The 11,525-nt window shown below is 49.2% G+C and overlaps 1 protein-coding gene across 1 annotated transcript; it reads left to right on the top strand.

The window, feature by feature from the left end:
* Nucleotides 1-4,856: 4,856 nt before the first annotated feature.
* On the top strand, nt 4,857-6,122 carry LOC148774325 (uncharacterized). The gene is made up of 3 exons (XM_088829963.1): nt 4,857-5,159; nt 5,257-5,376; nt 5,631-6,122. The coding sequence occupies exons 1-3, from the start codon at nt 4,857-4,859 to the stop codon at nt 6,120-6,122; spliced, it is 915 nt and encodes a 304-aa protein (XP_088686089.1).
* The last annotated feature ends 5,403 nt before the right edge of the window (nt 6,123-11,525 follow it).

The following is an 11,525-nucleotide window of genomic DNA, read 5'->3' as shown; positions in this document are numbered from 1 at the left end:
AACCCATGACCCATTGGGGGAAGGGGACTTCGTGGAGACAAGTGAGTTTAACTAAGTCATGGCTTCATCCACCCTTGTCCCTTCCATGTGAAACCATGCTTGGGACACAAAATAGTAATAAAATCACAGCTGAATTCTTTTCTGGTTGTGCTGGGTGTTCCTTGCCGCCAGAGGGGGCGACCCTCTCATTGCGGTGTGCAGGCTTCTCATTGCAGTGACCTCCCTTCCTGAAGCATGGGCTGTAGGTGAGCCATCTCACTAGCTGTGGCCCACGGGCTTAGTTGCGCCACGGCACGCAGAATCTTCCTGGACCAGGGATCGAACTCATGTCCCCTGCACTGTCAGGCAGATTCTTACCCACTGTACCACCAAGAAAGTCCACAGCTAAATTCATTACGAAGGGCTTACAGTGTGGCAGGCACTCCTGTATTTCTCCCTTATTAAATCTTCATGGCAACCTCATGAGGTAGGGGCCGCCCCCATCACCCCTATTTGATGGATCAGGAGGGGTTAAGTAACTTTCCCAAAGTGATCGGGGTCCTGTCCCAGCCATCCTGGTGGTTTCAAGTTATAGATGAAAAGGCAGAGTCTGGGAGATAATGGAACAGCCCTGGGGTTGCAGAGTGTGCAAACGCATTCTCTGTTTGGTGACTTCAAAGGTGATCCTTTCAGCCCCCCACAGTTTGGAGGAGGTGAAGGACAGGGAAAGAGGTCAAGAGAGGGTGGAAATGGAGTAGAAAATGCAGAACAGAAAGCAGAGTGGAGGAGGAGATTAGGTAGGGAAAGAAAAGACAGATGTTGGGAGGGGAGTTTGTGCAAGGTCTTATTTCTTCTTCAAGTATGTGATAGAATTCAACAGTGAAGCATATGGGCCTGGAGGAGGCTTTTTTTTATTTTAAGGAAGGTTAATTTTGTAGTTCATTTAGTTAACATATATGTAATTGTATCCTGTGGACCCAACTGGGAGGAGAGAAGGTGCGAGACGAGTTTGTCATGGCAGAGGAAGGGGTAAGGAGAGCTGAGACCCCAGTTAATAATTACAAGCCATTGAGACTTCCCTGGCGGCCCAGCGGTCACGACTCCTCTCTCCCAAGGCAGATCCCTCATGCCACACAGCACAGCCAAATAGAAAACATTTAAAATAGTACATAAGTGCCACAAATAAGAAAAATGTGGTTGATTTCTCTGTTTCTCTTCTTCCCTTTCTCTCTTTTTTTAAAGCGAAATTATTTATATTATTTTTTGGCTGGGCTGGATCTTCATTGCTGCAAGCAGGCCTTCTCTACTTGGGGTGAGCGAGCAGGAGCTGCTCTCCAGTTGCGATGTGCTGGCCTCTCGTTGCGGGGGCTTCTCTTGTTGCAGAGCCCAGGCTCTAGGGCGTGCGGGGTGCGGGCTCAGTAGTTGTGACACACGGGCTTTAGCTGCATGTGGAATCTTCCCGGACCATGTTCCCTGCAGGTGGATTCTTAACCATCAGGGAAGTCCCTCCCTCTCTCTTATAAATATTGATATTTTTGTGTTTGACTGCTTCTCATATCAGTTTGTCTTTCTATCTCTATAACTCTCATTTTCCCTTTCTCTGTTTTCTGGGAACAATTTTAGGGTTTCTCCAAGGTTGGCACAATCTGGTGGTGGCTTACCCCTCCACACTCCACTTTCTGCCTTGCTGGCCCCTTCTTGCCAGTAAAACAAGCCAAGCTCTGGGACTGAGACCAGGGGTAGGGACCAGGGTGGGCCAGATGGGCTGTCTCTTACAGTGTGTGTGTGCTAAGTTGCTTCAGTCGTGTCCGACTCTGTGGGACTCTATGGAATGTAGCCCGCCAGGTTCCTCTGTCCGTGGGATTCTCCAGGCAAGAATACAGGAGTTGCATTCCCTTTTCCAGGGGATCTTCCGGACCCAGGGATTGAACCTGGGTCTCCCACATGCAGGCAGATTCTTTACCATCTGCACCACCAGGGAAGTCCCTGATAGGTCCTTTCGAACAGCCTCTTGCTGAGATGCCCCTAAGGTTCCCATGATGTGTTCTCCCTCATTGCAATGAGACAATTGTTTGGTTGTTGGTTGTTTAGTCACTAAGTCCTGTCCGACTTTTTTGTGACCCCGTGGACTGTAGGCCACTAGGCTCCTCTGTCCATGGGATTCTCCAGGCGAGAATACCAGGGTGGGTTGCCATTTCCTCCTCCAGGGAATCTTCCCGACCCAGGGATTGAATCTGCATCTCCTGTTTGGCAGACGGATTCTTTACCGTTGAGCCACCCGAGAAGCCCAATGAGACAATCAATTTGCACGAACAGCGGGGCTTTCTGACGGTCTCTGGCTGAGGGTATTGACAGCAATCACCAAGCCTGTCTTAATAACCAACCTAATCTCCCCAAACACGGGAAAGCCAGATTCTCCATCCCCTCAGCTACCTGTCCCCGGCATGAGGCCTCTTCTCAGTCTTTGCTCATTAAACATCACACTGTTCCATTTAATTTCCTTTCAAAGGTAGGGAGCCCATGATGGGGGGAGGGTGGGTGGGGGAAGGATTAGGAGTTTGAGATTAGCAAATGCAAACTATTATAGATAGAATGCAAAAACAGCAAAGTCTTACTGTATAGCACAGGGAACTCTATTCAGAATCCTGAGTAAGCCAGAATGGAAAATGATATGAAAAATAATGTCTATATATGTATAACTGTTTTGAGTAACAGTTTTGAGTAAACTCCGGGAGTTGGTGATGGACAGGGAGGCCTGGTGTGCTGCAATCCATGGGGTCGCAAAGAGTCGGACACAACTGAGCGACTGAACTGAACTGAACTGATGTATAACTGAATCACTGTGCTGTATAGCAGAAATTAACATGGTATTTTGAATCAAATACACTTCAATAAAACTTTTTAAACACTAGGGAGAAGGCAGCCTAGAGTCATATCTTATAGACCAAGGATGTTACTAGGTTCTCTCTTGTCGACAGCAGTGCCATCAGCTGTCTTGGTGACCAAGGGTTCCCAGCTGCTCCAGAAGCAGAAAAGATCTCCGGTTATGGCAGAAGGTTGCCAAACAGGAAGCAGAGTAACTGCTGATGGCAGGTTGCCCCATGAGCATCAGAGAGTGATGTAAATTGAATAACAAGATCTCTTTGCTTTATGTCGTACTTGATCACTTAATTAGTTGTCATCTGGCACTGATGATAATAAAAGTCCCAGGGGATGAGCATCATGAGCTGTGTTCTCCCTTGCCCCCAGTCCCAGGAGACCCCTGCCCCAAGTTCAGTATAATGCTTAGACCCCAGCACTATGCAGCCTGGAGAAACACAAAGCTAGGCTTCTAGGATCCAAGATCCAACAGACAAACCAGATTCAGTTCATTCATCCACAGAGGGAAGGAGCCAAGCTGTCTTTTTTTTTTTTTTTTTTTAATATATTTATTTATTTGACTGCCCCGGGTCTTAGTTGAAACATAGGGATCTTCTATCTTCGTTGTGGCATGTGGGACTAGTTCCCTGACCAGGGATTGAACCCGGGCCCCCCGCACTGGAAGCACAGAGTCTTAGCACCAGACCACCAGGGAAGTTCCCCCAAGGTGTCTTAATACGGAGGGTTCTTGGTGGCTTCCAGGACAGGACCCACTAATTGTTCGGTCCCTAAGTCGTGTCTGACTCTGCGACGCCATGGGCTGCAGCACACCAGGCTTCCCTGTCCTTCACTGTCTCCTGGAGTTTGCACAAACTCATGGCCATTGATTCGATGATGCCATCCAACCATCTCATCCTCGGTTGCCCTCTTTTCCTCCTGCTTTCAATCTTTCCTAGCATCAGGGTCTTTTCCAGTGAGTCAGCTCTTTGCATCCACCAAAGTAGTGGAGCTTCAGCTTCAGCATCAGTCCTTCCAGTGAACATTCAGGGCTGATTTCTTTTAGGATTGACTGGTTTGATCTCTTTGCTGTTCCAAGGGACTCTCAAGAGTCTTCTCCAGAACAATTTGAAAGCATCAGTTCTTCCGTGCTCAGCTTTATTTATGGTCCAACTCTCACATCCGTATATGACTACTGGAAAAACCATAGCTTTGACTAGACAGACCTTTGTTGGCAAAGTGATGTCTCTGCTTTTTAATATGCTGTCTAGGTTTGTCATAGCATTCTTTCCAAGGAGCAAGGTCTTTTAATTTCATGGCTTCAGTCACCTTCTGGAGTGATTTTGGAGCCCAAGAAAATAAAGTCTGTCACTGTTTCCACTTTTTTCCCCATCTGTTTGCCATGAAGTGATGAGACTGGATGCCACGATCCTAATTTTTGAATGTTGAGTTTTAAACTAGCTTTTTTATTGCGCCCACTAGTAGTTGCTCAATAATAAAAGGATTAACCAATTATTAATCACTCTCTTGCCAGGCAGGGAGGCTGAGGGTGGGGCAAGAGAGGGTGGGTTTCAGAACCCTTAGGGTGTGCCTAGGTGGGCACAGCATAAACCTGGGGTTTCTGTCCCAGGCCTGTGAGCAGAGCCTCAAACTCTGACAGCAGAACAGCAGGAGGATGCAAGAACCTGAGTCCATTATGAGTGAGTCTGGCCTCCTGGGACTTAGCGGAGTTTGGGGGTGGAATCACATTATTGAGGGAGAGGAGGAGAGAGCCTGGCCCTCGGGGGTTGCCTGTCAGGGTGGCTCTCCCCTTGGATGGGAGATGGTAGGGGGTTGGGGAGAGCACCAAGGGTCACCAAGGAGCCTGTCCTGCCTGCCTTCCCAGGGCAGAGTCCTGGAATAAATACTCCACGGGCTGAGATCAAGCCCATTTCCAAGCTGTGCTCACTGAGGCCCAGAGAATTGCAGGGGTTAGGGCTGGAGGGCGGACAGCCAAGGTCTGACCAACAACCTCACTCCGGATGCCCCAGGCTTCTCCCGCCCTCGGGCCTGAGTCCCACCCGCTCACCTGGGTCTGGTCCAGGGAGGGGGAGGGTGCCAGGCGGGCTGGGGCCGGTTCCTGGGCTCATGGGACCCTGTCTCCCCGGTGGTCAGGCCCCACGCAGAGGTCAGCGCCCCCGAACAGAAAGCGGCGGGAGCGCACGGTGTACAGCAAAGAGCAGTTGGAGGCGCTCAAAGAAGCCTTCCTGAAGAACGAGTACCCGAGCTACCAGGACCGCCTGCGCCTGGCGGCCAGGCTCCACCTGGACGAACACAGAGTGCAGGTCTGAGCTTCCCGCCCGGGGCCGCCCCTCCGCCCTCCCGGGGCTTCTGCTGGGGACCGCGAGGCCAGAGGGGCCAGGGCTGCCCCGGGTCCCGCAGCAAGCAAGGGGTCTCCCCGCTGTGGACCCAGGGCTGGAGCCCCGGCCGCCTCAACCCTGTGCTGCACCCCGCCAACCGCATCCGGCCTGCCTGACGCCCCCATTGCCCCGGGGTGTCCCGGTGCCCAGCCCTCAGGGCCTCTGACCCCGCGCACCCTCTCGGGCAGACCCCTTCCTGCCCCGTGGGTGCCCAAGCCCTGCCCTCTGCGCCCCTTCCCGCCGCCTCCTGAACCCCAGGAGCCTCTAATTGGGTGGGGGGCGGAGGGGGAGGGGAGGCGGGACTCTCAGCAGGACAGCCTCCCCCCCAGCAGAGGCGATGTTGCGGGGCCCCTCGCCTCTCACACCCCCTCCTCCCGGTCCCCTCTGCACCCCCAGGTGTGGCTCAAGGACCGCCGGGCCCAGCGCTCCCGTCTGGAGCGACGGCAGGCCGAGGGCGGATACCAGAGGGCCGGCGACGCGCCCACGGACCCCGGAGACCCCTGGACCCCCGCCCCCGCCCCGGAATCTGCAGCCGCAGCTGCGAGCCCGCGTTTCCCAGATAGCCCGGGCTTCTACAGCCGCCCTCCTCCCCCCAGCCCCGCGGGGGTGCTCCCAGCGCCCGAGCCCGGCGTCTCCAGCCACCACCCGGCCACGTGGGTCCCGGCACAGGGCGTCCACGTGTACGGCCCGGCTGCTCCGGCCCCGGCCCCGGCCCCGGGCTGGCCTCGGGACCCCGACGCCGCGAACTACCGCCCGGATCCTCTTCCGCTTCCTGACTGTGCCCTGCTGTTCTCACCCCAGGAGATCTCCCCTACGTCTAGGTACCAAACAGGAGATAGCTTCGCGGATGAGAATGACACAGGCCCCCGGCAGTTCACGAGTTTATAGGGTCGTGGTCATCTGTCCCTGCAAAGTCCTGCAGACGGCCAGAGGGGATGAGGGCCTTGTGAGTCTGCACGTGCCCATGGGGACGCCCATGGCTTCGTCTTCACAGCTGGTTTATTGTCCACAAAGGGACCGCACCTCCCTTGATCCAGCCTGGGGAGGGGGCGTTATTTTATGTGTCACTATGTGCAGAGTACATCATGAGGAACGCTGGGCTGGAAGAAGCACAAGCTGGAATCAAGATTGCTGGGAGAAATATCAATAACCTCAGATATGCAGATGACACTACCCTTATGGCAGAAAGTGAAGAGGAACTCAAAAGCCTCTTGATGAAAGTGAAAGAGGAGAGTGAAAAGGTTGGCTTGAAGCTCAACATTCAGAAAACAAAGATCATGGCATCTGGTCCCATCACTTCATGGGAAATAGATGGAAAAACAGTGGAAACAGTGTCAGACTTTGTTTTTTTGGGCTCCAAAATCACTGCAGATGCTGATTGCAGCCATGAAATTAAAAGACGCTTGCTCCTTGGAAGGAAAGTTATGACCAACCTTGATAGTATATTAAAAAGCAGAGACATTACTTTGCCAACCAAGGTCCGTCTAGTCAAGGCAATGGTTTTTCCTGTTGTCATGTATGGATGTGAGAGTTGGACTGTGAAGAAGGCTGATCGCCGAAGAATTGATGCTTTTGAACTGTGGTGTTGGAGAAGACTCTTGAGAGTCCCTTATACTGCAAGGAGATCCAACCAGTCCATTCTAAAGGAGATCAATCCTGGATGTTCATTGGAGGGATTGATGCTAAAGCTGAAACAGCAATACTTTGGCCACCTCATGCGACGAGTTGACTCACTGGAAAAGACTCTGATGCTGGGAAAGGTTGGGGGCGGGAGGAGAAGGGGACGACAGAGAATGAGATGGCTGGATGGCGTCACCGATTCTGTGGACATGAGTTTGAGTGTACTCCGGGAGTTGGTGATGGACAGGGAGGCCTGGCGTGCTGTGATTCATGGGGTCGCGGAGAGTCGGACACGACTGAGCGACTGAACTGAACTGAACTGAACTGAACTGATGAGGCCATCTCAGGTCTCAAAGCTCTGAATGTCCCCGCCCTCGTTAGCATTTGAGGCGCAAGTGGGTATTTCTGTGAATTTCTAAGTCAGAGGTGGAATTATTGTTCACAGCGTCTGTTTCACTCTTGTGGGAACTTGTTATAGGACTTTTCACCAGCCTAATAGGGTATTACATTAAAATTGCCTTAAATCTTTACCTTCCCTTGATTTTTGTTTTTGCTTGTCTACCCTTACCTGTAGTTTCAAATAAATGTTTGCAAATTAAAAAAGGGGGCATTAAATCCAGAAATAGTTTTGGAGCTAATTGGCATCTTCACAATACTGAGCCTTCTGATCTAGGTATATTACTTATCAATCGTTCATTTGGTTGTTTACAAAAATTCTCCGCTAAGTGTTATTATTTCTGTAGGTTTATTTCTAGTGCTTTGTCTTGTGATTACCTGATAGTTTAGATGAATTTAAATTTTTTAAAAAAAATCTGTGTTCTGCCTAGATGTCCATTGGCAGACGAATGGATAAGAAAGCTGTGGTACATATACACAATGGAATATTATTCAGCTATTAAAAAGAATGCATTTGAATCACTTCTAATGAGGTGGATGAAACTGGAGCCTGTTATACAGAATGAAGTAAGTCAGAAAGAAAAATACCAATACAGTATATTAATGCATATATATGGAATTTAGAAAGATAGTAATGGTGACCCTACATGTAAGACAGCAAAAGAGACACAGATGTAAAGAACAGACTTTTGGACTCTGTGGGAGAAGGCGAGGGTGGGATGATTTGAGAGAATAGCACTGAAAACATGTATATTAGCATATGTGAAACAGATGACGAGTCCAGTTCGATGCATGAGGCAGGTGGTCAGGGCTGGTGCACTGGGATGACCCTGAGAGATGGGATGGGGAAAGAGGTGGGAGGGGGGTTCAGGATGGGGAACACATGTACACCCATGGTTGATTCATGGGAATGTATGGCAAAATCACAATATTATAAAGTAATTATCCTCCAATTAAAATTTAAAAAAATAAAAAATTTTAAAAAAATCTGTGTTCTGTATATAGGATTCTGTGGACAGATTTATTTTGTATTTAGGGACCTGGCTCAATTTTAAAAAATTTCATAACATATCTGGATGTTGTTTGGGGCTTGATAATTTGAAAATTCATAAAGTTCAAGGTCATCTTGTAAGCACTGTCTCCTATAGAGCTAGGGAGTGTTTGTTATCCCCTTCTTTGAATTTACCAAACTGCTGTAGGAATATCTCATCTCTTCTCTCTAGTCGTCTTATCTCTCCATCAGCCTCTTCCTTTACTGCCTCCCTGCGGCAGCCCTGCCTCCTGAATTCCCCCTACAGTGGGTCCTCTGACCCTGGCCTGGTCCCATTTAGCAAATGTTCCAATCCTCTTAAGGCCAGGCCGGCCTCAGCAGAGCAAAGAGAGAATTAGATCAGATTTGGGAGGGGGACGCTCATGTGACAGGCTCTGGGGGGACATGCCGGGGGATGGGGGAGGGGGAGACAGAATGCCAGGGTGTAATGAGAACCCTCTTGACTATCCAACAGAGCCTGGTGGGGATGTACACACACAACTCCCTGGAACCCCATCCCACTCAAACCCTGACATTGTAGGGTAGGGCAGGGAGGAGTCTAATCTTCTGTTTTTTCCAGGAGAAGGAGCCCAGGTGGGGGAAGTCCCTGTGAGCATTCGGGGACAGAAGAGGGGAGAGATAAGATTCAGACTCACTCTGGGCGTGGGGGAGGGAGGGTGGTGCTCCTAGGGATCCCCCCACCCCCTTCTGAATCCAGGAATCTTTGCCACCCCCTAGCAAGCTCTCCCAGGCTCTATTCCACCTCCCTCCACAATCTCAGGCTGTGTCCTCACCATCCACAATGACTGAAGCATCTGGAATTCCCATTCAGCTCAGGAAGAAGGAAGGTGGTAACTTCCGGTTGGCAGGTCTTAAAAATTTCCCGTACGACTGAGCAACTGAACAACAAGAGCCTCTAGCACAGCTCCACCCACCAGGGAGTCAGACAGGAGCGGCCTGCAGTCTGCAGACCAGGCCCACCCACTAGCAGGCCACATCTTTCCCCGGGGACTGGCTGGGCCCAGGTCCAATCTACTAGCAGGTCAACACAACATCGAGATACCCTGGGCCCTACAGCTAACTGTGACAGAACTGACCCCACCCACCAGTGGCCCTACACTTGCTCTGCAACCCCTGGGCCCTGCCACCAGGCCCCAGGACCCAGCTCTGCCTGCCAGTAGGCTAACCTGAGTCCCAGGACCTGGCTTCGCCCACAGTGAAATAGTGGAATTCCAGTCACTCAGTCGTGTCTGACTCTTTCCCACCCCATGGACTGTAGCCCACCAGGCTCCTCTGTCCATGGAATTCTCTAGGCAAGCATACTGAAGCGGGTTGCCATTTCCTTCTCCAGGGGATCTCCCCTACCCAGCGACTGAACCCAGGTCTCCATTGCAGGCAGACTGTACCATCTGAGCCACTGGGGAAGCCCCACAGTGAAATGAAAGGAATCTAAATAGAAAGAAAGAAGTAAAACTGTCAGTGTTTACAGAGGACATGATTCTGTACAAAACAAAATCTTAAAGGTGCCAACAAAAACCTACTAGAACTCATGAATGAATTTGGTGACGCTGAGGATACAAAATTAATATACAGAAATCTGTTGTATTTCTATACACTAACCACAAACTACCAGAAAGAGAAATTAAGCCAACAATCCCATTTACAATTGTAGCAAAAGAATAAAATACTTGGGAATAAACCTACTCAAGGAGGTAAAAGGGCTTCCCTGGTGGCTCAGAGGTTAACGCGTCTGCCTCCAATGCGGGAAACCCGGGTTCGATCCCTGGGTCAGGAAGATCCCCTGGAGCAGGAAATGGTAACCCACTCCAGTATTCTTGCCTGGAGAATCCCATGGACGGAGAAGCCTGGTAGGCTACAGTCCATGGGGTCGCAAAGAGTCGGACACGACTGAGCGACGGAATGGAACGGAAGGAGGTAAAAAGATCTGTACTGGAGGACTTCCCTGGCCGTCTGGGGGTTGGGACTTGGTGCTTTCACTGCAGGTTTGATCCCGGTGGGGGGATATAAGATCCTGCATGCTGCACAGTAAGGCCAAACATTTAATAAAATAAAATAAAGAACTACTGGGAAAAGGATATATATTGAATTTTATTAAATGATTTTTCTGCATCAGTTGATACACTTATGTGATTTTCTTACTTTAGTTTGTGGGTATGATGAAGTATACTGATTGATTAAAAAATTTTTTTTAACTAATTTACTTATTTATTTATTTTTGGCTATGCTGGTTCTTTGTTGCTGTGTGGTTTTTCCTCTAGTTGCTGTGTGTGGCTTCTCATTGCAGTGGCTCTAGAGCCCTAGGGCTTCAGTAGTTGTGGCTCCTGGGCTCTGGAGCACAGACTCAGTAGTTGCAGAGCATGGGCTTAGTTGCCCTGCGGCATGTGGGATCTTAGTTCCCAGATCAGGAATTGAACCTGTGTTCCCTACATCAGCAGGTTAATTTTTAACCAGTGGACCACCAGGGAAGTCCTCTAACAAAGTGTTAAATGCACAACCCAGTATTAACTATAAGCACAACATTGTAGAGTAAGTCTCTAGAACATATTCTTGTATCTTGTATGACTGAGAGAGTATCTGATGAGTGACAGCTCCCCATGTCCTCTTCCCCCAGCCCTTGGCAACCACCATTCTGCTTTCTTTTTCTATGACTCTGAGTCTTTTATGTTCCTTGTGTAAGTGGAATCACACACTATTTGTTCTTCTGCCTGATTTATTTCACTAATACGAATGCCCTTCGAGTTCATCCATATTTCACAGAACGTCTTTCTTCTTTAAGACTCAGTAATAATATCCCATTGTTTGTATATATCACATTAAAAAAATCCATTTATCCAACATTCTCCAAGGTTAGACCATATGTTAGGCTAAAGCTGTGTTTTAAATTGGGAGAAATTGGCAGGGAAGTGATCCAAATTAATCTGAGGGAAGATAGGCGACTAAATTATAAATCTCAATACCTAATAATGAATGAGTTATACAATCAACATGTTATGCACCCAAACAGAAAATACTGAATTGAAAGGCAAGTTGATGAATGCATTATGCAGGACGCTGTTTTTCTAGGTTTAAAAAGACTCCATAAATTCAATATATTGTTTATGGTCAAACACCACATACTAAGAGAATAATGCTAGGTTGGAAATGATATACTTCAGGGTCATCATAATAGTAAATTGTAGAGATATAGGCAAGGAAAGAGAAGGTGTCTTATCTGCTTTATTTTA

This window comes from Moschus berezovskii, chromosome 22 (genome assembly GCF_049115385.1).
Source record: "Moschus berezovskii isolate FMDL1 chromosome 22, NW_MosBer_1.0, whole genome shotgun sequence".
Classification (NCBI taxonomy): Eukaryota; Metazoa; Chordata; class Mammalia; order Artiodactyla; family Moschidae; genus Moschus; species Moschus berezovskii.
This window is presented reverse-complemented; position numbering and strand designations above follow the sequence as displayed.